The 26,371-nt window shown below is 38.6% G+C and overlaps 1 protein-coding gene across 6 annotated transcripts in view; it reads right to left on the minus strand.

Moving 5' to 3' along the window:
• LDLRAD4 (low density lipoprotein receptor class A domain containing 4) overlaps positions 1–26,371 on the minus strand; it is a 283,046-nt gene that overhangs the window by 146,439 nt on the left and 110,236 nt on the right. For 5 of the 6 annotated variants that reach the window (XM_064432932.1, XM_064432936.1, XM_064432935.1 and 2 more), the window contains one exon: positions 2,134–2,274. In XM_064432932.1, the coding sequence (XP_064289002.1) occupies positions 2,134–2,274 (141 nt within the window). Of the gene's footprint in view, positions 1–2,133; positions 2,275–4,934; positions 5,042–26,371 lie in introns of those variants that run through there. The other variant, XM_064432937.1, reaches the window with a different exon arrangement.

The raw sequence follows: 26,371 nt of genomic DNA on the forward strand, positions 1-26,371 counted from the left end.
AAATGCTCCTAGCAATGCATCCAATTCCTCATTTCCAATGTTGTTGCAAACCCAGCAAATTCAAAGTTCTTGAAAGACTTAATAATAAGACTGTTCATGTAATTACCCCTCTTCCCTCAGCACTTAGGAGATCTCAGTTAGTAGGCCTATTGGACACCATATTTTAGAAGCAGTCAGAGAAAATTCGTAACTCTAACAGATTTAAGGAAACATAATTCACATGAACAAACTTGGGGGGGGGGTGTTTTGTTTGTTGGGGGTTTTTTTTAACACCCATGGATGGGTGTTTAAGAAAAACACCCACAGCTGTAAAAGGCTGATTGGAGGAGGAAGCTGACTGTCTTTCTCCACCAAGCCCACTGAAAAGTAAGACAACTGCTGCCAACTTGCACAACTTTCCAGAGACAGGATCATTAAATGCACCAACTGCAATTCTCAGGAAAGCAGTAGGGAACCTTTTGCTGAAGGTTTTTCAGAGACACATTTGGTTTGGTTTGGCTGGCACAAACTTCATGTCGCTGGAGGCTAGGGGGATGACTCACCAAGTAACCAAGGCAGGTCTGTCTTCATGATCTACAGCAAGACCAGAGGGGACACATGTGACTTAGGGAAGACCAGAAAGCTTGCAGATCCTGGGTCAAACAAGTAACCATTTATAGAGTCCAAAGGGCTTTTGAGGAGAAGGTGCCAAGATGATACTTGATCACCACGTGACTGCCACCAGCACAGAGGGATACTGCAAAATCACCGGTGCCCTCAGGATGGCCTCAGGATGAAGAAGGGCTTGGGAGTTCCACCTAAGAGGCTCCACCTAGGAACTCACAGGGTGCCACCGTCACACTGCAGCTGTGCAGGGCCACCACCTGCAATGCCACAGCTGCTGCTCATCACCAAAGCTCTTCCTTCCACCTGCTACCACTGCAGGTTTTGTGGCCACTTTTGGACAAACAGTTGTGCTAGTTTGGTTTAAAAGAAGAGCTGTACAATACCCCAGTCAAAAAAAAAAAAACAAAACTATGGCTTGTCCTGGGACTTGGGAGAGAGTTCCACTCAAAACTAAATAAATTAAAAATAAAATGAAATAGCCTAAAAGAATACACAGGTCATTATTATTTTAAAGCCACTGAAATCACTGCAGAGGTATCAAAATAATACAAAGTACAAGATTTAAATGATTTAGAGTATTTTGGAACATGTCCACTTGGAGGTTAGAGGGTACAGGAGGACAGGTGTACATTCAACACCTGACTCCATCTTCTGTCCTGCTTATAGCCCCATGCATTAATTACAAAAATTACACGTATGTGCTGCTCATAATTGCTATTACTAATAACAATATAACAAAACTGATATTACTAAGATCTAGTCACAACCAAAAGTGAAATAGAATACTGAAGGATGTCAGTATGGGCAGAACAAAACCGTTTGGAAAGCAGAAGTAACATAACATACATCTATTGCACCTGTGTATAAGAAACCTTACTGGAAAATTTATCACCCATCCAGAAAGCTGAATTGTAGTTTAAAAATAAATTATTGCACTAGAAACAAAAGCAAAAGCAAAGTTTGGCTTCATTGTACGTGACTGAGGGCAAATCACTAAGAAAGCAATTCCTGTTATAAACTCTGGAACTCTGTGTGTAATATTTATGCACTGAAAAATAGCAACTAAAGATATTTTAAATATATACCTACAAAGGTCAGTAACCTACCAAATGATGCTGATCTCAGCACCAATAAAACTAATAGGAATTATGAACAGAAAATTATAATTTTCTTTATATTCTTAATAGCATATAAAGACTCTTACACAGACAGAGCACAGAATATTTTGTAGAATCTTGGAAAACAAATATTTAATTATTCTTTCTCAGAGGTCACATATAATACACATGATTATAACCACAATGTCCGTAGCACAAACTCCCTTCGAATAACTAAAAATTTACATGTTTAGAATCCTGGGAAAAGTGTGTCACAAATCCCTGCTAGTTCTGAGAAAAATATTATTTACTTTCTCTGTCTCATGCTCCCTTGATATCATACTGCAGATCAAGTTTCCAAAAAGACTGATTTCTGAGGTAACCAGACATATTTGACATACGTGGATGCACACAAGGAGCCAATACTCACAGCTAAAGATGCCTGGAGGTGGATGCTCTGTTACAAGCAGGCAGTTCTCTTCATCACTGTTATCCCCACAGTCATTCTGTTGGTTACAAATCAGTGAACCAAGATACAAGCATTTACCACTGGCGCAGGTGAATTTGCACTCTGAAAGGCAAAGAAAAAAACAAAACAAAAATTTGTGAGAAAATTGATGCCTACCCTTCTTCAGTGCTAAAATGACAATCTTTTTCAACTAGATGCTATAATGGTGGGTGGGTCTTTGGCATTTCAACACCAACACAAAAATGTTTTTTCCTTACAGCATTTATACATTGTATAAATATAGAAGTGACAAATTCCTGATCACCAGTATCAAACCATTGGTAAACCGAATTTGCCACTTGGGAAAATTCACCTTTTTAATAATATGCAATATTTTTTGTAATTCATTATAGTTGTAGTTGATTATAGTTCACTTTGGACAAAGACTATGTTCTCATATATGTTTGTGGCACCTTGCATATCTGGGGCAAGACAGTAGTATTAATAAAAATAGTAATTGTCCCACATTAAAAAAAACCCTTGCATCAGCTGTAAGGCAACAGTATAGTTTGTAACCAGGAACAATCCTGTTCAGACACAGACAGTTATTCCTAACTACCTTCCCAAAGCCAATTTGCCAGTCTCCCACCTAATTACAGTCAAGCACTTGGTGTCTGTACATTAAAGTCCCACATGCTAGTGCTCTTTAAAAGTCAGTAAACTTCTAAAATGCCTATAAGATGTCTGAATGCTAAATGCAGGCATGCTGTAGCTTTTACACTTTATTTTTACCAAAAAAAGAAGAGAACAGTTTCCCCTAAATATGATTCTGTCATGGGAACAATTCCTATGAGACCAAGTATACTTTATAGGAAGCACTGGAGATGTACTTAGGAAACGTTCACAAAAATATACACACAGTTATGAAAAGCTTTCTCACTAGGATTGCTCCAAAGTAAAATACACGTACAGAACAGAGAACACACTATATCTAGACAAACTAAAATTTAATGATTACACTACTAGTATGTTGACAAATTCTGGTGATTGCCATTCACAAGCAGAGGCAAAGCAGACAGAATTAGAAACTCTCACAAGCAGGTTATTAAAGGAGTGCCATTCCCTGAACCCTGGGCTTCCCTAAGACTACAGTATGGGCTGGTTGATTCTGCTTCAGAGAGATGATTTCTGGTCCTTCCCAGCAAAGAGGAAGAATTTGTTCATCTTCAACAGTATCAGCAGAAGACTTTGCTTTAATCTTAACTTAGTCTGAACTGAGACAACAGGACCTCCCATTCTAAAAAGTCCCTAAATCAGTTACCAAGCTGTGACATGTGTCTGTTGCGTAATGCAAGCATGGTAATAGCAAAGGAGAGGAAAAAGAAATTGAGAAAGGGAGCAAATTCATTCTCCTTTTTCATTTGTTTTATAGATAAAAGCAATTTGCAGACTTCACTCTGAACACTTTTCAAGAGTATTAATGATGTTTTGGTACACGTACCAGCAAGAACCTACTGCAATAAAAAACTGTATGCATAAATATGTGTAACATATAAAATGTTACTTAGGAATATAAATAGAAGGTATGAAAAGCAAGGAAAACAAGCATTTCCTGTGGAGGAAAAAACTGATCTATTTTGCTTGGTGAAAGTGTACTTATAAAACAAGTATTTGCCTAAATGAGGTCCTCAAATTTAAGCTTTTTTTCAGTCCAACCCTGCAGTCCCTGACCTATTAAAATTGTAGAATAAAATACTGTACAAACAAATTATTTCCTTCTGTTTGTTACTCTGTTCTTCTCTGCAACAACAAAGAACTGAAGAGGCATTGAAAGGCTTAGATTCTTTCTGAGTATAGACTATAAAAAAATCATAACCAAATGAAGTAAGTCTTTGAAACCCATGGAACTGAAAAGGTCATTAACAATTACTTCTGGAAAGGAGACTTAAAAAAACAGGCTCAATATTAGCAATCTGATAATTACAATGCTTTAGGACTCATTTCTGCAATTTCATGAAGAAACTGGAACAAGAAATGAAGAAAGCTGTCTTGGAAGGTTAGAAAAGTCACCTTGAAAGGATTCAAACTTCCCAGGTATCTTAAAAGAAGAATATCACACAGGGTTAAATTAGAGTGGTAAAGAACGTAATGCTTCTATTAGAAAGAACCAATCACCATATTGCAGTAAGAATATGTGGAATCCTACTTTGGCTAGCTTTTACTGCTTTCCTGTGCCTTTGTGCTGAGTCCTAATGTAATGCTTTCCATGCTTCCCCCAGGACTGATATAAAATGCTCAAGCAAGATGTCAAGTCAAAAACAGTGTAAAAGCTAAGAACTCAAGGTGTCTGTTTGCCACCAGATTACACGGTTTTCACACAAAAGACTAGATGAAGCATTACATTTTTCATAGCTATATTAAAGTATTAAAAGTTCTGGGGTTTAACTAACATTATCATAAGAGGACTAACCAGAAGAAAGGATTTGTGATTTAAGGTGAAGGGGGAGGGTTGTCATAGATAACAGACCACACTGAAATTTAGAATCAAAAAGCAGACTCAATCAACTTTTCTTGTAAAATATAAAGGCTATTTCATCATTCCCTCACACATGTGAAAATAGCCATTGTGAAAATGCATTTAAAAAAAAAAAGTCATGAGGCCTCTTGTCGCATTTTTGATGCGCCACATTGACTGGAAGGTTGCTCACAATACCACAGAAATTCTGTGTTGATTTGAAAATGGGGCATGTTGTCAAAAAGCGTGTTGCCTTCTGGTCTCCCACCAAATCTATTTGCCAATGAAGCAGTCATCCTCTACTGGCCCTGATTGGGATGGAGTTAACTTTCTTCACAACAGACCTGCTGGTGGCTATCTGGATTTGTGATCCAAATAATCAGTGTTGGACAGTGTTGTAGGACAGTGTTGATGTCACAGTGATGTTCTGGTTAGTGCTGAGCAGTGCCTGTGTATCAGTGGAGCTCCTCTTTTTCTCACTCATGCATCTGCAGAAGTAACATCTATATCCAACAAAATGTAAGATCTAATGGAGGACACAAAATTGCAAACCTTAGTCTGCATAATCACATCCTTTTGAAGTCAGAAAGAAATATTCAAAGAAAAAATGTATTGCAGGAATACGATACATTAATTCAACAGATTATTCAATGAAAATACAGATACTTCTGACCATAGAATATACTTAGCATCTGGTATTTGCAACTTGTAACAAAAATTCAGTACCTTAAATTAGTTTGCTTAGTGAATGCATTTAAACAGTGCTTTTACTAAAACCAGAGAAGAACCCTTCCTTGTAAAGCAAAACGGATTAAAATCAGGTTGAGGGAGGTAGTAGAAAGCAAATATTAGAGTATTTTCAAGCTGAAATAAACCTGCAGAGGTCTGTACCAAAATACAAGGAGTGACCTCAAAACACTCTGACCAGGAAATCCAGACCAGTCCAGACTAAACCACTGTGCCTAATGACACACCAGAGAGCCCTTTTCAGTACAAAGTCTTGTACTTGGCCTGTCTAGACAAGACAGGGGGGAAAGATCCCGTTCTGAAAACATGCCAGCATGATCCTTCTTTCATGAATAATGTTTCAAAGCTAGACAGTTTCCCTTTTCATTTTCAAGTGGCAATTAGTGAAACATCAGTCAGTTGGTCAGCAAGGCTCTGACTACAGCTAAACCTGAAGCAGGATGACAGCTACTGGAGGTTGAAAATTATCAACCCTTCTTATAATTACATCTTACTATGTTCATAATTATGTCTGGAGCATACTTTAAAAAAAAAAAAAAAACTATATGGTACAGTGGTTCTTCAACACAAAATTTTAATAAATGTACTTCCAGGTAGAACTTGACTATCTTGAAAAAAAAGGAATTCTAAGAATACTATTATGAATATTTCCTATTTTTAGAAACTGAATGCAAGTAGTATAAATAAGTATATTGCACACATGTCCAAGGTAGATACTTGTATGCATAAAACTCTCTACAATTACCAATATACAACTGCATTTCAAATAGTTTTAAATAGTTAATTGAAGGTTATGTTTCTGTTGCTACAGCAAAAGATGGATTTGCCTCATGATACAAAAAACTAGCCTGATCAGATTTTTTACTGTGAAATGCAAGATCTGTTGTATTGGGTAGGCTTATTTTATACTTTCTGTGCCTAGCCAACAAGATAATTTTATCCTTGCATTCAACTTAATTCTTTTAGACTTCATTTACACTTGACTTCATCCATATGAACAGTATTCCCATTGTTTTGTCATCCCACTTACCGTAGGGCACTTTTAATTATAGCTAAGTGCTGTTTGTTTTTCTAATGTAAGCCCAACCACAGGCCAAGGAAAAAAAGCAACCAAGTGTCATATTGAAAAAATATGGTGGTTTAGGCCCCTGTTATGATGCATGTCACAGCTGCTTATTTAACAGGTCTGAGATGATTATCTGACCCAGGGGCAGAATTCTCTTCCATCCATTTGAATAAAAAATAAAAAACTCTATATGCAGCCAGTGACTCCAAACTGTTGTGACTGAACTGCAGTAACGCGGTTCAGACGCACAAAGTGAAATCCCAAGTGATGTCTGGGACTCCACCGGAGCGGAAAGGCACTCTCCCAAAATCCAGCAGACTGGCAGCTGCCCGGGCAGCTCAGCCAGCAGAGGGTGATCAAATACCCTACTGAAGTCATGCAAATGGAAGGCAAGGCTCTCTTTGCCTCCAGGTGGGTAGACCTAGATCTCCAGAATAAAGGCCTCATTTCTAATTTCTTACATAAAGACAACATTTTAAGTACATCATCATACTTCCTCATACTCCTGCTTATATTGCAGCATGTAAGAGCCTGAAAGAAAATGTGTTTAAAGGGCACCATCACCTGTTATAAGGATAATAAGAGGCAGAAGCAGTAAATTGGGGAGGGCGGGAGGAACCACACTTCACTAGAGATTAAAGAAATATAAACCACAAATACCAGAGTCAGTACAATAAAACCCTGTTCAGCCTCTCATAAACATCTGTCTGTGTATTATTTTTAATATTGTAGATTGTAGCTTTATAATGGGAAGTAAATCATAAATAGGAGACATGCACACAAGGAGCACGTTTATTTGGGAAAAAGCTTGGTTAATAAGGAAGATGGCAGGCTGCCATGCGATCTAATAAACCTCCACTGGTGCAGGGAAGGGAGGGATAAATAGGTCTCTATAAAACAAAAAAGCACTTCACAAAAAGAATGCCAAGCAGAACACCAACAAAAATGAAAGCAGATCAGCTTATGCAGGGTCAGAAGCAGAGCTGTAAGCCGCAGTCAGAGGCCTGTCCTCAGTGGCCACGGCCCCACGCAGGACCAAGGAGCGAGGCTGCTCTCAGAGCCACACAACGTGGAGACCTTCTCTGCCCAGGGGAGATTACAGCCTTAAAACCAGGCTGATTGAAAGAAGATTGTTACTGGTTCACAACCAGTCTCATTTACTCTTACAGTCCCCCACGCTCACTTGCTTATCCAGCAATTATCTTTTCATCTCCTTCTTAAGGCAAAGCCTGGAGCTATGCCCTTTAACGAGTTACTATTTATGTCAGTAGCTAAAAGAAGCAAACACAATATTCTTGCACACAGGTAGCGAAATCCACTGCTCAGTTCACCAGTTCAGGGCATTAGGACATTTCACAAAGCTCACCCTAATTAACAGCCTGAATGAAATTACCCCAGATATTGTGGGGGTAACTAAATGAGCTCCTTTATTTTGAGACTGGTCAGTTAAGTTTATTTTTTGCCTGTGATCTTTCTTCACAGTATATATGGGTCTCTGGTGTGAAAATAAAGAAAAAAATCTCATCCTGAGGGCCGTTGGTGCATTAAGAAAAGAGTTTTTATCAACACTGGAAACGAAATTCAGGAGACTCACTGTCACTGAGCCACCATCCTGCCCACACAGCAATTCTCCACAGCTTCACCTTGGGGACCAGCAGCAGCCCTGAGCATGTCCCCTCAGGAATGAGACAACAATTCCCATCACAGCACTCATCACTAATGGACAAAGCCTCTCCAAGGTGATCTCAAAGACTGTCAAGCTCACACAAATTGCCAGTTCTGCCAGCATACAGAAAAGTGAATAAAGGAAAGGCTCTTCTATTGCCACCCTCATAAATTATTTGTTCTATTTATCACTTACCTTCCCACAAAACAGGATGGCAGTATAAATATGGGGCTCCATTTTCTGCCCTTCTACCCACTTGCTTTTCCTGGACTGGCAGTGCTCTGCTTGCTAATGCCCACAGAGAACTGAAATGCCAGGACTTCTCAACAGAAGTTGAGAACTTCTCCTTCTCCTCATTCATGTGAAGATCCTTTACATCCCCACTAAAGCCCCCTGATACCCTCTCCAGCCACAAAGCTTCCACAGAAATCTCCTTCCAGCAGCATGTGCCTGGCACTCCCTGGCACAGGGAGAGGGGCCAGTGCCACCAACCCAAGTGAGTCACAGTCTGGACACGGCCCCGGGGCTCCACTTGGGTCAGAGCCCACAGACAGAAGGACACGGCACCATGGCAGACACTCACTCCACCTGATGGGAAGAAATTACCTGTGGGGAGGGACGGGTTTCCAGAAGCCATGGGAAGGCTTCATGCCTTCCCTGACAGATCCCACAGGAGCTGCCTGTACTTTTCTATATGCACTAGCAAAGTTTTCCAAGTCAAGTGTGGGGAAGGGGGGAAGGAGCACTGGTGACTCAACTAATGACACTCTCATTTTCAGTTGAGAAATTACATGAGGAGACAATTAAAGATACATTAAGCATGTACCTTATAATTTTTGTCAAGCAAAATGTCATTACCATGGGCAAGTGCAGGTAAGAAGGGTATATGCAAATGAGATTTTCTTAACATCTCATTCTCCTTAATCATAATTCAAAGAATTCTTGAATTATGGTAAATATTTTAAAATTATCCTAGTTGGTGTTCATCTTAAGAAATCTTTAATAATCACAAGCAGTGCCACTTACCAGGTTTGTAGAGTACTGCATATGTAGAGGAATATAAAATAAAGAAATTGCATTACTGTAGCAGCTTGTTGTTTTTCCTTTGGAATATTGTTTGCTTGACAAACAGCTCAAGACAAGACCATTTTATCAGGCAACTTCATAAAACTTTGAATCCACAGAAATACAGACAAAACCATGCCCCTTCACAGATGCTTTGCCAAGTTTTGACTAAAACCAGACCCAGATGAAGACACACAACAGTTACTGCAACACCCAAAAATTATCTGGGGTTGGAGAATATGGTTTGACTGGTGGGGAAAAGTGTTGTCCTCATGTATTTTGTTGTTAAATTAGGTCACATTAAGACTGTGACCCCTGTAGGGCAGGAGCTGTTTAAAGTTAGCTCTCCGAGGAGGTACTGAAGTACAGAACAAATACTATTCTCATCTGAAATGGTGTAATGGTACTGAGTCAAGGAAGGGTCTGAGAACAGACCTGAGAACTGGACTTTTCATAAAAGCAATGCATAATGCAGGCAAGAGTATACTGTGCTTCAGGTGGCTGTTCAGATATCAACCTAATACTGATGACTTTTTTTTCATATGTCTCCCTGAGCACAGTGTGCAGAAAATAAAAGAGAAATTAATGTATTTACTATGTGTCAAGATGCAGGACAGTTATGGAGTTTCCACTGTAACAGGAGTTCCAGATTTCAATGGACAACAACATTCTTCTTTCATTTCTCAGTGGCATTTGAATTGTGCAATGCACACTAATGTGAGTAATGAGAAGTCTGTTATCATCTGGATCATGTTCTCTGATGCACACCTGCAAAGATTTGTGTGTTCCTGCAGTAAATACCTTGTCACTGTTAGATTTTGTAGTTCAAAAGCAATTTTAACTAAAGTCCAATTATCTAAGAAGTGTCTAATTCAGTTCACTGTGCCTCAGGGTTCACATAAAAATATTAATAAAATAATACCTGGATTACAGGGAAACAGATTGCTCTCAGTGGTTTGCACCATACAGCATGGACAAAGTTTTTTACAAACTAGTACTGTCTTGTATCAATTCTTATTAAATTCTTCCTTCCTTATTCAATCACTATCTAAAAAATGAGTCACACATTCTATTCACCTTAGTATTTTTCCCAGAAGTCCGTGGCTTTTTGGCTAAGTCTTTTAAAGACAATAAACAAAATAATTCCCTTCAACCTTTCTTTAATTCTTCCTTTTTACCAATTGCCATGAACACTTCCTCTCAGGTAGGCACTGTAGTGCAAATGTATACAGACTCCCATGTACATGCATTTCCATATAGTGGAGTTGGTATTCATTTGGTTTGCCTAATATTTTCCATATAAATATCTTGGAGAATCCCTCCCATGTTCATTGCATGCAGCAAGTCTGTGATGCTGAGCTGGAAGAACGCCCCTAGCCTACAGAAGTGCCTCTTGTATATCCCAAGAATTTCTCTTCTGCTTTTACAGAAATAAAAAATGTTTTAAAAAACTAAATGCAGTTATCTTCTTACTGTTACTGCATAGATGGAGTCTCTCAAACTACAATTATGAGATTTTGTTTAAGCATCAGCAACATATTTGACCACCTAGCAGGTATTTAATCAAGATTATTTAACTATTTCCATGGCCAAAGTGCTTACAAAGCAGAACATGCAGAAAACACTGATACAGGCATTGCAAAGAAATCTCTAGCACTTAGATCTTTCTGTTGTTGCAACAGTACCATTTAAAAATGGGCAGTGTGTTTAGGATAGTGCATTTCAGGCTGTGAACATACTATTAACATGATGCTGGATAGTGCTGAGTCTCTCCTTGCACCATGCATTGTCTTAGGTAACTTCACAGTAGAGGAAACCAAAGGAAATTACCTCCCTTCCCCAGTATGTACTCAACTTTGCAGACACACTGAGTGTTTAAGTGAAAAAGTACCTAATAAGAAGACCCAAGCCTAACACAAGGCAAAACTTGAATATAAACAGAGGCTCTAGTTCACAAGCTCAGGCCACAACTACATTGCATGTGATAACCAACAAAGACAAAAACAAACTGGAGCACCGTGTCCCCATAACCAAGTGCTTTTGGCTGGCACTGCTGCCCAGCGATAGCTGGGGGGATCTGGCACAGCCTTGCCCCGACATCAGCTGCAGTTCACATCCACGTGCAGCCACTCCTCTGGAAAGAGACAGCGAAAACAAGGAGGTTTCTGACAGGTCTGCTTGAGTCAGGGGGACCACCTGACCCAAGCTAAGTGTTGGCATGGTGAGGAGGAGATTAGAGTGGGGCAGCCAGGGAGGATTGATGTTGCCTGGGTGTCCAGAGGGGACAGTAAGGGCTTGTTTTCACATCTACACATCTGGCTTGGGTGAAGTCACACAGCCTGGCACCCTCTTGACAGAGCTGGCTTTGAGAAGTTAACCTTGTCCCTTCCTAAACACAGTTTTGCAAAAGGAGGTCAGTCTAGTGGCCACCTGGTATGCACTGAACCAACACACCTGAGCAGTGCCCACCTGCCAGGCACACTTCCAGCTGTGACCTGGGCTTGGGGTACCACTGATGGCTGAAACTGGCTTTTCTGACAAAATGTGCTTTGCATCTGAGATCCAAGTAGCACTTGATCTACAAACCACACCCCAAAACCCTGACACATTACCTCACGCCTACGGCTGTTCTGGACATTATTTCTGTCTGTGGTTTATCTTAATATGCTGGACTGGAAACTACTGTGGCTGACATGCAGATCAGCCATGCCAACCTTGAGACAGCAACGTCTGTCAGAGAGGCAGTGTAGGCAGCCAATAGCAATAACCACTTCAGACATCTAATTTAAACCTGCCACTGTATATCTGTCAGAAGCCCCACAGAATTTTTTGGGTGGGGACAAGAGAGGGGCCTAGGATAAATCTCTGGTTACAGCACAAGCTATCAGTGTATCGATGACAAGTTAAAGCATGTTAAAAATTGTACAAATGATGTGCTGAACACAGAGAACCTCCCTGCCATGAAAGAGAATAAACAGCCAGAGCACTGGAAACTCAAGAGTAAGTCATTTTGTTTTAACTCTAGGCAAGGCACTTTGTAATATTGTACCAGCTCATTACTAATACCCTGTTCAAAGATGGTGATAATTTTATGTGTTTTTGTAAGTCATGAGAATTGAACTGAGGTCAGTTTCATAGCATAGTTTCTGTTCCCTCCTCAGAATACTTCAAATAAGAATCTCATAGTAAAGCAAAAATCCAGTTAATACCATACTGCTCTTTTTCTAGCAACACCAACGGAACAAAGTATTTGTTGGAGCTTCCCAATAATCCTCTAATTTAGGGTCCTTATGCTTAAAAAATTATTGAGACACTAAAAAACGCCATCTAAATGGTCTCATTTTCCTTGTCACTAGGAGGTATTTCTTTAAAATATAACATGTCTTACTATTGAATGTTACACTAACATACAAAAAATACTTCTCTAGAGAAGAGCCCAGTCTATTAAGAATGGGCAGATTAAGAATGTTTTATAATCTGCAGGCGCTGTACTCAGATAGATGGAATATAAAAAGAATGAGCCTTAAGAAAGAAAACAGAAGTTCAGCAGCTACCAGTACTAGCTAAAGAACAATCTAGCACACGAATCTTTGGAAATCAAATTCAAAGGTGAGTGAAATTCTACAGCATTTTAATATAGGGGTCCCTGATTTTTTCCTAGTCCAGTTCTCAGATACTTACTGAGACATAACAAAGGCTACAATTAAATGAACACTATGAATACATTAGTACATTCTAATGTTTGTGCATGTGATCTGTTGTTTTTAATGTCTGAGATGAGATGTGGCTTCCAGCATGCAAATATTATCTGTTCTACACAATATTAAACAAAAAACATTCACTTAAGGTACTTCAGCAAAAGCTTAAACAAACCCTTTGTATTTTGTGCTACAGTGCATTAGGAACTACCTAGAAAAGTTGTAATTAACAATAGTGGGGAAATAATAAGTGAAATACATCTTTTTATACTTCATGCAGTAACTGTCTTTGAGTTGACAGTAAAATATTCAAATGTGCTCTACTGCCTAAAAGACAGAAGCAGCGATAGCAGGACAACACACCCTGATAAAAGGTCATTTAAAAGGGTAGGAAGTCCACTTCATAATGGATTAGGGTTATAAAAAAATAGAATAAAAATTTCCTTAAATGACCTATGCATAAGGGGATTTTGTGAAGTTCATCTATTTTAAATAGCAAACAAACAGTTTAATACTTATTGGTATATGGCATACAGCCATCAAAGCCTTCAAAATGGGATTAACCATTTTAAAAAGATGAGCATGTTTGTAACAGATATGCACGTATAACAATAATAACTTACAGTCTTCAGAACATATTGCTGTTGTTAAACTCATAGCTGACATGGTAGAACATTCGAGAGAAGAATATGGTTTGGGTTTAAGCATGCTTTCTAGAGTTCCAAATATGACCTCACACACCCAGTGTTATTTTTGTCAAAGCTTAAAATATGGAATGAAATAATCTTATTCTGCAAGCACATACTAAGCAGACCATTAATAAAAGAAAAATTACATTCTCTTGTGAGTCAAACACTAACATTCACATGATGTGACACAGCAGAGTATCTGATTACTCTTCTTGAAAGGCAAAATTTTGGCAGAGCTGCTGTTAACTGAGATGGACTGAGTTTGCTTTGAGGAACACTGCTCCTCCATGTTATTCCTCAGGATGATACCTTTCCATGGCAGTTTTTTGGGAATACAGCTGTAGGGTGCTACTCTTTGAAAACCTTAATTAACTAATTAGGGCAAACATCCTAAATGGCAGGTATTTGAGAGACAATCACAAAGGAATAGTTGAAGAAAAGAACTCACTCTATTTCAGATTTCCAAAGAGAACATTAGGATCCTTCAGAGAATCGCCAGATTAGAGTTTTTTAGAATCATACTTCCATCAGACAAAAAACTGGGTAAAAATTAATTCTACTTGATGACATCAGTGATGGAAGGAATTCACATATTAAGCATCAAAGAAATGGGCAGTGGGTGTGGAAAGCTACGCATCTTTCTAATAGTGTGCTGATGTTTGGTAGGTCTGTCTCATTTTGACATTTTGGGGGCTAATCACATGTATTTTAATGAGAACTTGCTTCGCTGAATTCCACCCCTAAACATGTATTTTAAATAACTTGCTCACTATTTTCTTTGACACTAAAGGTGACCTATATATGTTAAGATTGTGGAAAGATACTGTGAATATATAGAGAGAGATATAGGAACGTGGAAAGGAAGACTAAAAAAAGAGAGAGGAATGTTTTGCCCCTTCTTATTTTTTTAGAACATTAAGTATTTCATTCTCTCATATTACAAGTACCTAGAGATGAGAGAGGACTACTCCTTAAATCACTTTAAAACTCTCTAGATAATATCTTCAACTTTAATGGGGCTTCACATATTTATTTCACTTAAAACTTATTTATATCACATGCCTAGCAATCAGCAGCCTACATCTTGTCTTTTGCATAAAGATTTCTCCAAGTGTCTTCTAAATATTTTTTCTCTCTCAAGCCACGTATCAACAGCAAAACAAGGAAAGAATAACCTGATTTTAAAAATAATCTTATCAGTGTTCTTTTCTTATAACTTCCTTTTTTACAACATATAGGCAAGTACTTTGCAAAGAAATAAAATCAAAGAACAAAACAATCCAATCTTTCCATATTCTTTCCTTACAAAGTTCACCTTTGATTCATGTACCATTATATAAAGAGATATGTACTTTCACATGAATATATCTAACAGCAAACGCAAAGGATAAGCATTGTAGGCCAAGGTTTCAAGCAAAATCTGGCCTAAGATGTATTGACCTGGGAATTCCTTCACAAAGTGAATTATCCTTCAGCCTGTGAATTATTTCATACTTCTTAAATGCAAGGACAATGTAGAGCTCAAAATCGCAATGTAGAACCATCTTAAAAAAGCACTGGCTTGCTTTGTATGGAAATTTCCATGAGTCAATAGGAAATGCATTTTTTATTTTAAACACCGTATCAACTGATTTTGAATCCGTGTATCAACAACATGTTATATAATGTATGATATGATTAAGCAACACAGGTTGCAAAAGCACATTCCAAAAACACATGGAATAGTCCTACCAGACTGTGCTACAATTTCCCAGCTTCCGTTTTAATACTTGATGTCTGCATACAAAACCAGCAGGCCAAACAATAAGACTGGCCTGAATTATTTTCATATAATATTCAGGAGAAAAGAGCTTTGCTGGCTGCTGTACAAGGGAGCTGCCTGCAGTACTGCACTATTACATTTGCAAAGACTCAAGTCCTGTAAGAACATGGAGCAGCAAGAAAGGAATGCATAACGCTGTGTACCAAAAGATCCAGGGGGAAAAATATTACGATGTCTTAAGTAATAGTTCTAGAAATTTTTCTGTCAGTAAAGTCACAGAAGTTTTTGTAAGATCTTGAAACAAAAACATTACAATTCTTTTCTTAGCTGCAGTTTTCCCACAGTCTATATGACACTGGACAAGCTGCTTGGATCCTCTCAAAATACCTAGAGGTGTAATAATAGTAATAACAGTAATAATAATAATAATAATAATAATAATAATAATAGTAGTAGTAATAATGATTATGATGATGATGATGCCACTACTGCTGCTGTGAAATGATGTAGACATGTAAAGCTCGTGATGACTGTAAGAAGGAAAGTATTAAGGCAAACTGAGCAACATTACCATGTGTCTCAGTGTAAAGGAGAATCTCTTTTGATTAATAATTTTAATAATCTTCTAGTTCCATTAGTTTTTTAAATCTCATTAACATTAGGAAATGTCTGTTATCTGTACAGATTATCTCAATGGAAGCTGTTTCAGCTGGGCCACCCAGACAGCTATAACATGAGATATAATGCTCTTGCTCACTTCCATTTAACCCAAACATTTATCTCTAAAGACAAAGTAAACCAAAACAGTTTTATGCCCCATCTTGCATGACAAGCCAGTTTGGTTGTTTTTTTTTTTTTTTTTGCTCAGACATAGTTTCAAAATCTCTTTTCAGCCAGCTACAGAGAACAATTAAATCAGTACATAACTAGCACTGCTGCAGTGGTCAGTGGAGCTTCACCTTGTTTATCTTTCCTTTCCTGAGGCAGATACAACACCTGAAGAAGAAACCCTGAGCAATATACTCTTAGAAGACTAATCCGTATTCTTACTTCCAGGATCTAATCTCTGTTCTCAGTGAAGGCAAAAATAAAGCACAACTTCACTACAGGACTACAAAGATCAGGATTTCAATGATGAAGAATGATTAGAAATTTCTATCACCAATATACAAAGATGTCTTTGTCCCCAGTGACATCTCCCCTAAATATTTCAAATTGAAGTAGTCAGAAATATGAAAATGCTTTCCCTCTGCATGAAGGACATGAATACTAGCAGGGTATATGAGGCATCCTAAGGATGGAAAGCTGCCATGAGCTCTGTCTAAAATACTGTGCATCACAGTCTGTGTCAATTGTCCATGACCCTGTCACCTCTCCACCCTGGAGGCCATGAAATTGGGCCTGTCTGAGACAGCCATCATTTCATGATAGATCTGGGACAGTTCAGAACATAAAAAATTATTGCAATGTTAAATTACTAATTTATGAGAAATGTGTGAAGGTTTCAAAGAACTACTCAGAGATTTCTGCTGAACCTGAAAAATGTTTTGAAGAAGAATAAAAATAAAAGCACAATTAGTGGACAACTGAATCTAGCTATAGATTGCCTTTGTTTTATTCCTTGCCTTGGTTTATTATTTTACTCCCCAGTATCTTAGGGAAGGATAATTTTAAGAATAACTACACATGAACAGAGACCAGTAATTATTGTCCTAACTGCTACTAAAACCTGAACAGCCATTTTATTTTATTGCCAGTTCAGCCATTAATACCAATGGGTCAAGGGCTCAAGTTCACTTTCCTCTGACACTGTGTCTTCAGTCACAAACTTAGTCTCAGAAGATAAAACTTCTCTCAAGAGCCCAATTTCAACTGGACAGCTACAGGATCGTAACAGGAATTTCAACAGGACTACACCTCAAAACAGGGACCTGCTTTCCTGTGACTGCATGCAGCCTTATACCCTACTATACCCCCAACTCCAGTGAACAAGTGGAGCTTTTCCAGTGCTGATGGAAAGGAGTATCCTCTGCAGTAGCAGTCACAGTTGTGCAGATGTACTTGCAGCACATGACAAATGCAGGTGCTTCTCCCAGTTCTCCTATTCCAGAAAAATGAACAGGATAATTAAGCATGTTGGGATTTACTGAGCTGGCAGATTTAGTACTGAAGGAGAACACCTTGTGCAGTAAGCAAAGTCCTGATGCATGCTACATTACCTGCGGGGCAAAAGGAGACAGCCTTATTTGTGTGTCAGCTTCCCCTCCACCTTGCATCCAGTAATTTCCCTTCTTTCTCCTGCCATGCAGAAAACACCCTTATAATACACAAGTTCTGTCTAATCTAATATTGATAAGGTCATAGTTTTGCTGGCAATGCCAGTTAGCTTCTGAATGAGCTTTATGTAGGTGGTTTTCTTTCTTTCTTACCACAGACAGCCAACAGACACTGGTCCTTCAGAATTAAAACTAATTAATCTTTAAAATGTTCACAACTGTTTTTTTAAGGATTCACATGCACACACAAATCAGTCCAAATATAACGAAAAGGCAAAAGTCTGAAGATTTTGTGAGCTGTGGAATTGCCATGGCTGGTTTTTTGCCATGACATAAATAATGCACATTATATACAAATGTCATAGAGGAACTACCTCCTCTGCATTCAATGTGAAAATCAAACATTTAAAAAATTGATGAAAAGCCTATCATTGATATTAGAGTATTATTTGACAATGTCATCAATTATTAGATGTAAGACTACACAGAAAGGTAAACTTTAAGTTTCTTAGAAGTCCTCAGTCTATCTGCACTTAGCACCTTAGATGTAGCTTCCTTATAATTGATATTTCTAGATTTTTCAGGTATCTCCTTCCTTCCACATGAAATGTAAAATCCACCATATGCTTGCTGTAAAACTCTAGTTTCAGAAAATTTTCCAAGGTTTCAGGCTACTGTTTCAATAATAAAAGTAAAAAGTTACTACAGAAACAAAAAAAACCCCTATTTTAGCACTAAAACTGTCTTTCTTAGAAAATTTTAGTTTATGGGGTAGTTGTGAGAAAATTTTAAATGCCAAATGTGCTTAAGTATTTGCCAAAAGCCACCACCAACAAACCCCTCTTACATGATGGCTCATGCAAGGTCTCCTTGTACTCTTTAAAAAAAAAAAATTAAGTTAAAGAGTAACACATGATGTCAAAGCCCAGAATCTAGGATTTCAAGAACCACAACCCATTTCTGCTCCTCCTGGTGCTAAGTTTTCATCACTTTACACACATTTGAATCACAAATACTTGCATACCTTGCTGCTGCACAAGGGAAAGTGTTAGATGGCATAAGCAGAGCCCCTTTAGACAGTCTGATGGCAGAAAGCTTCTATCTAAAGCTTACAAATCCCAATTTTGTCTGAAGGCTCCTACATGATCATCTCTCCTAGAGGACGGGAAACAGTGCTCTTAAAAAAAGATAAAAATTTTGCTCTTCCTCAAAATGTGTTGCAACTCAACACACACCCACCCACCAGCCCGTGCCCTGCTAGAAGGGATCTTTCAATCACTTACTCCTCAGCATAGCCCATGCACAGACACTGCTACAGACGGCTTGGTCAGGTCTTGGCAAGACCACTGAAAGCAGCAGAAGCCAATCTCTCAGGCTGTAAGCTGGAACAAGAGGGTTGTGATGGCTTCCAGTAGGGCCCCCTGTTTGACTGCTGCTCCCTCTCCATGAAGAAGAGGGAAAAACACACACAGTCAGGCTCCCAAGCTACCAGCTGGACCACAACCCCTGAGAGGAGATGGTGAGTCTTATCCAAAGGCTCTTCTCCTTTGGAACAATCACCAGGAAGAGGTGAGAAATGAGGCACATGCACAGGACAGCTGCCAGGGAACTTCTGGTCCATGTACTGAATTCCTTGTGTGCCCTTCCATTGGTCCCAAAAAATATTCCTGAGGCAAAGGAATGTACAAGTGGAATGTAGGCAGAGCTCTGAGAAGAGCCAGGGATCAGAAAGTAGGAGGAACATCCAAACTGACAGAAAACTGCAAATGCTACAAAGAAGAAAGTGACTAACCTGCTCTAGGAAAATTCCCCTCTCAAGGACACAAAGCTGAAGCCAAGGTGATTTGACTGAGGAGCATGAAACCAAGCTTTAAATAGACTGCTTGCATCACATATGACAGGCCACAAAATAAATACTTTGGCTACCAATAAGGTCTGTAGTGAAGTCTGAGGGATGGGAACAACATAAAAACCTGAAAAGCAAATCACAGGCTCAACTGCTTCATTGGATTTTTAGCATAACTTGATTTGAGCTTAGGTAAAAGAGTCAGCCCTTCTGGCTATACCCAGAGTGAGAAAATGTGAAGGGAGAACAAAGAAAAATGGCTGAAAGTAACTTTAATTCAGACACTTCAAAGAAAATAAGGGTATGTGTCCTGAATGGCAAATGCTGAAATTACTAAGCTGTGGTTTATTGTAGACATGGCTGTTTAACCAAGGTAAGCTGTATAAAAAGACAGGTTATCTTTTAATTGATCAACAGATACAAGTGGAAAAAACAAGCCGTGTTTGGAGCTTGCAGACCTGTCATTCAGGATCTTTCTCAAAGACCTGAAGAAGGAGTTGCAGCGCACTCAGATTGTCTATTTTCTCCAACTAAATCAGATGGTCTAATAAAAGAAACTACCACCTCCTATAATTTATGCCTTGTAGAAAGTACTGATATAGGGATGTATAGCTCCACATGATATATTTCACAGCAAATGGAACAGCTCTTCTCAGTAACAAGAATACCCATGAGATCATCAGACTTGCAATGTCTCCCAAAGTCAGCCAAAGTCATTACAGGGAAACTGAATCTCCAGATATCTAACAACAAACTCCAGCAGAATAAATCTAAGAATGAACATTTCATTTGACACACTATGCAGCCACACACCTGCTAATATCAATATCTAAATTCTAAATCCTTATGCAATTTACTCTTCATGACACCTACAACAGTCAGTCAGGAGAAGACACTGCCATTAAGAAAGTAACCATTGCAAATTTCAATTACATTATCATGGGAAGTAAAAAACAGAATCACCTTTTTTTTTTTCCCAGAGAAAACACACTGAAATAAGGCAACTGTTATTACTACTGAGAACCAATAACCAAAGTTATGTCCTATCTCCAGCATGACAATTGTCATAGCTTTTCCAATAACCTTTATTTTAGTCTTTGTGCCTTCAATTTTTATTCTTTTAATTTCTTGTTTTAATATAAAACTATTTGCTATTTTAAGGTGCAATTTGAATTCTCTGTAATTCTTTCTAATATAAAACTCAGACAGCTAAACTTAACTGATTATTACTTGTTCGGAATACAGAAATCTATTAAGTGATGTTATAACCCAAATAACATCTTGTGGGGTCTGCTTTTGTTGTAAAACTTTACAGAAGAAAGAAAAAACCCTAACATTATTATTAATTAGTATTATTTCAACCAAGCTGCAGAACAAACTTAAAGTAAGGAGAAAAAGGATTATTGTCTCATTTCACACTAAACTATTTAGTCATTCTTAACCAACAACGGTATCAACGGCAGGTAAGAATATTCTCACTATGTTAGAACATCTGCACAGTGGTGAGAGAATACATTTCCTCTGGAACAGAGCAGTAATGCATCCTCCCTTATATATCCCCTATATACCCTTTATAACACTCTGAAACTTGAAATACTCTTTTCTAAATGGACATATTTGTCAATTTTGTCTCTTCTGGTAGATGCATTTAGCAAAACTAAGTGTTCTTAACAACTGTTCAAGTTTTATTAAAATGGGATCTCTTGTACCATTTACACAAAGTCTGCGTTGTTTTTTATTTCATTTCTCGTTTCTGAAGAATGGTCTTAAAAGATTAGAGTGCAATAAAGGCATGAGGGTCTGCAGATATTCTACACATCACCCTCACAGTTTAAGCTACACTTTAGAAACCTCGTAACAGTCAGAAGATATTGACACTATTACATAATATTAATCAATGAAACAATTCACTTTGGAATGCCTTTGTAAAATTATTTCTATTTTTATATCTCAAGGATTACTGCTGCACTCAATTTAACGATTCATTACTACCACAAAAGTAAAATGAACATGTGAGGTTAACAGCTATAGCTATTAGGTGTAACCTAACCAGCGTTATACTGCATAATTTATCTACTTTCTTTTAGAATAATATTCAGGAAAAGGGAATTACTACTAAGATCTCTATAAATAGTAGAGAAAGCCTGGGGCAAGTGTGTGGGATAATAGTAAAGATGAGAGACAGGAAAATGGGAGTGCACCAAGAGTTTATTTATAAATATCTGGGAACTCATTGCTTGGCATCATGTAATGTCTACACAGTCTCACATTGATCTAACTTTTAGGCTGTGGCTCTATATTTAATAACATAAAAACTAAGCATGAGCACACCAGACTTCTGACACTCTTCCCCAAAATGAATGTAGCTCTTTCCCAGTTGAAACTGTTTCAAGACTGTCACTACAGGGATAAGATTCCAGAGTTTGTTCGCTGTACAAGTATTTAAGTTTGTTCCCTGTACAAGTATTTTTCTGATGCAGTGTTGGCAGAACTTCAGTGTGGTTGAAATGACAGCAATCACTGTTAAAATAATCACCTTAACCACTATATGCACATCTAATTTTATCTTCAGCTTTACCTTCTGCAACCATCCCAAGTCAGGCTTTCATGTTCCTCTGCCTCTCCAAGAGCACTATATGCAGGTGGCAGGCTCAAGCACATATTTCTTTCAGGATGGAACTCCCTAAGTCCAGTTTAGTTTTAGATATTGTCCCTAGGTCTCACTCCTCTTTCCTTCTATTTTGCATTAACATATCCAGCATCCCATTGCCTCTTCATAAGGTACTGAACAGCTGGAAAAAAGCAATTTCACTTTCTCTAACCTCCTGTTAGCAGGAGGCTACCATCTACTCTGGTAACAACAAAGCTGTCTTGTGGGCTGAACCACAGTGCCACGAATGGGGACAACTGGGGGATTTTGTTCACAATCACGATACTAATTGAAAGCAAAATGCTAATATGGCAACAGCTAATTTACTTTAATGAGAATTTTCTCCTTGTTGCTTGTCCATTTCTGGTTTTAATGCTGTTTTGCTTATGTAGCAGAAGATGTCTCTTAGAAAACTGAAGAATCTTGAATGCTTATTAAGAGATTTCCTGGAGATGAAGAACTCATATGCCTGAATACGTGTGGGGTTTGGCATCTTGTTTGTTTGCCTTTCAAACAGACCAGTAGTTGTAGTATGAAACAGAATCTTTCCACAAAGCTTGCCTTTTTGTCCTTCGGATACAGCCAGTCACATAAACCCCAGGACTTTCTGAGGCTCTTCAAATTATGTCTTAAGATACCACATCAAGTCTGATCTGTAACTGTATAAAGCAACAAACCAATGAGCCCGCCTGCATTACATTAATGAAATTATATTTTGCATTCAAAGACCTTTGAAAAAGAAGTGACACTAATATGGACAGCTTTATTTCTATTCATCTCACTAAATTTTGTTCTCATAAATTTCAACAATCCTGCTCTGTAGTTGGCAATTCAATGACAGAGTTTTTTTAAGCCTTTTAGTAATACCCCGTATACTTTGAGCAGTCTGATGTCCCAGCACCCTCTTCTTCCCAACACACAATTAATACTTGCAGATGAGAAGCGTTGTTTATGTCACATATTTCATGGGCAGCTATAATTCTTCTTCAAAGAACTTCTTTCCAGCACTGCTAGCATAAAACAAGCCTGCAGTTTCCAAGAGAAATCTTACCAGCTTACATTCTTCTCCTCATGGCAGCAGGTAAAAAGTACAAAAATACAACAGAGAAAATATGAGAAAACAGTGCATTAGGTACATTAGTACTGTTTGTTATAACCTCACCCTTCATACTAGGTTTAAATTCAGAGGCTGTAGCTTTAGTCCTCAGGTGTGCTAAGCTCCCGACTCAGCTCACATCAGTACTGCATCAGTGTCTCAGGTGCCTGTCTGCAAACACTGGACAGCAATACTTTTTCTTTCTGCTTCTATCTTGTTCTTTTTAGATGCTGAGGTTTTAAAAAGAGCTGTCCTTCACTGTTTTGGCACAGCAGGGTCCTCATCTCAGCTGAAGGTTCTTTGGTGCAACACTGATCACTACAAGCAGGAGTCATGCCTGAGAGAACATTATCTTGTTTATCTCAAAAAGTAGAATGACATGGTTTTAAAGCAGTGACATACTTGAAAGATTGTACAAAAGCCACTAAGTCAATGCTATGGCATTTTCTCCATGCATACACTAGAGAAGCCACTGAATAAAAACATCTTCAAGAACCATACTTGTTGTCTTTCTTGTTTGGACTTGTCCCTATTTTCTTTTATTATACAGAAACTGTCCAACAATTTATATAAACAGCAGTGGTTTGGGCACAAAGGTTATGATTGCTACAGAAGAAAAAAGAAAAAAAAAGAAGTATCTTCAGTTTCCAGATGTCACCTACTTCTACTTCCTGAGTTAAGAAGAGTGAGGCTTTTCTGAACTTTAGCATTGTTGTGGCAGGTCATGTGTCTCTTCAAATTCTCGCTCTGAGCAACTGGAAGCAGATATTATCCTGAAAGTATTTCTTTTGAGATAAACAAATCAAGAATAATAAAGATCAGAAAGAGGAAAAATGGAGACTCATGCCCAAATTCCAATTTTTTCGTTTAAATCAAGGACTGACTGAGTGCACATCCAGGCTGTGAATCCATCTTCAGCCAGTATAAATTACTGGTTTGTATAGTCTGAGCCTCCAGGATAAACAGACAATTCTTAAACAATTCATATACAAGCCAGTCTTCCAGGCTTTTCTGAAGCCATTACCTTGTCCTGGGTCCACCTACCACCATCTCAGCATATGTACACCTACAACACAGGCATACAGCACTGTCAGCCATCAAATGGCATTGAACAAAGTTATTTTACCCACTAAAAACAGAGACAAATTTATCCTCAGAGGTGTGGACTGAAGGTGCTGCTTAGATGCTGGCTGCAGAGTAGGATTCTTCTTGGACATTTTCATTATGAAAACTCTTCATTGTTAACTTCTCAAAATTCAAACAAAGATTCCTCTACTCTTGCTCTTAAATCAGAATGGAGTGACTTTCTTGTGATGGAAGTGAGAAAGCTAAGAACAGGATAGAAATTTTTAAGGAAAAAAATCAAACCCTACAGTATATGAAAGTATATACTGAAGTATATATGAAGTATATACTGCTCAGTCTGTTCTCCATTGCTAACAGTTTGTTAATCCTGACATGAGAGAGAGCATGGAGACAGACCTGTGGCTCTGAAGAACAGGGAGAGTGTCCCAACTTGCCATCCATGTACCAATACATCTGCTTAAACCCCTGGGAAACTCATCTTCATGGCTTTCAAAGTTTAGGGATTCAGCAGACCAAACTACTAGGTAAGTTTCATAGGCAAATGATAGTGGCGTGATCATAATAAATTACAGTAGAAAGGATTCAACTATGAGACAGAGGAATTTTGGTTTGCTATCACACTCCAAGTCCCTGGGCTCCAGATACTGTCAAAGCCCTCCTGCTTGAAGCCCCCTTGGTTGAGAAATCAGCACAAGCACTGCCTTGGAAATGATGGGTCACAGAAAGCAGCATTGTTATTACAGCTACATCATGGTGTTGTATTCTCACAGGGAAAAGAGTCTATTTGGGTGTTTATAAGAGTCTGAAAGGCCTTAAAGGCTACACCATATTAGCAAGTAATGATCTTACTAGAAACTGAACATTTTGGTTACTCACTGTTGCCGAGGGCTGAGTAGAAATTAAAAAGGGTGTGAGTATCCCTCTAGAAAGGTTTTGGAGCAGAGGTTGGGCAGCCCGCAGGGAGAAAACCTGGGAGAGGCACAGCGTGGGGTGCACGCCTGGGTGGATCCGTGCTGCTCCCTAATGAAGTGCTTCTGCTAAAAAGCCAAGCCCCAGGATGAGAGTCGCAGCGATACCGGCACCGGAACACGCGCGTTCATAGAAAGGCTCAGAGCAAGGATGCTGCCCACCCATAAAACCCAAACCAAACAGCAACAAAAAGAGGCCCAGCAAGAAGTTAATACCCATGAGTCCTGGCTTCTTTTGCTAAAAAGCAAAAGGTTGTAAATATCAGAGAAGTGAATGTAGCATTTAAGCTGTTATCTATATATTACCTTCTCCTCAGTAACTTTTAGGCTTTTCCACCACATTATCCTGCAATGTCAACTTTCACTTCTCTGTTTATCCAGACTGCAGTCCCTGATTCGTAAAGGCATTACTACAGCACAGAGCAAAGAAACATAACACTAATCCGTACTATGGTTTTTTTTTGGTGGTAAAAGAAAACTGAGAGAATATCAAGTCAAATGGGCCTGCTTGACATTACAGAAAAACCAAACAGCAAAACATAAGACCAAAACTTCACCTCGCCTCAAGACAAGTGCCTGGGAATATCCCACATCATTTTTACATGAATAAAATTCGTTTTTTTCTAACAACATTTATGTTTCCAATTAGCCACTCTGTCTCTTCAGTTTCCAACATGGCACAGTCAAGTGCTTCTGTAGCTTTGCACTGATATGGGGCTTAGGCTTCCTCTTTTAGCACTTTTGGAATTTTTTAGTCTGTAACAAAATGCGTTTCTAGCCTGCCTCACACTGGTGCTCCAAGACAAGGAGGCAGTCCCGCTCCCATTGCTGGAGACCACCAGGAACAAAAGGGAAAAGGCCTTTTCAGCAGTAAAAATACACTCAGCCAGCCATGGGCACAGCCAGACTGCCTCTTTTCCCCTAAAAATAAAAAAAAAAACCTCCAAAAGCAGCCCACCTAATTAATTAGAAGGAATTAACAGAAAGCATATTAACAGAAAGTATTGCCAATTTTACAATCGATTTTCCACCACTTTTTATTTTCTGAGTTTTACTTGAGGGACGACGTGTGCATTTTGTCCTTTCAAAA

This window comes from Passer domesticus, chromosome 1, assembly GCF_036417665.1.
Source record: "Passer domesticus isolate bPasDom1 chromosome 1, bPasDom1.hap1, whole genome shotgun sequence".
Lineage (NCBI taxonomy): Eukaryota > Metazoa > Chordata > Aves > Passeriformes > Passeridae > Passer > Passer domesticus.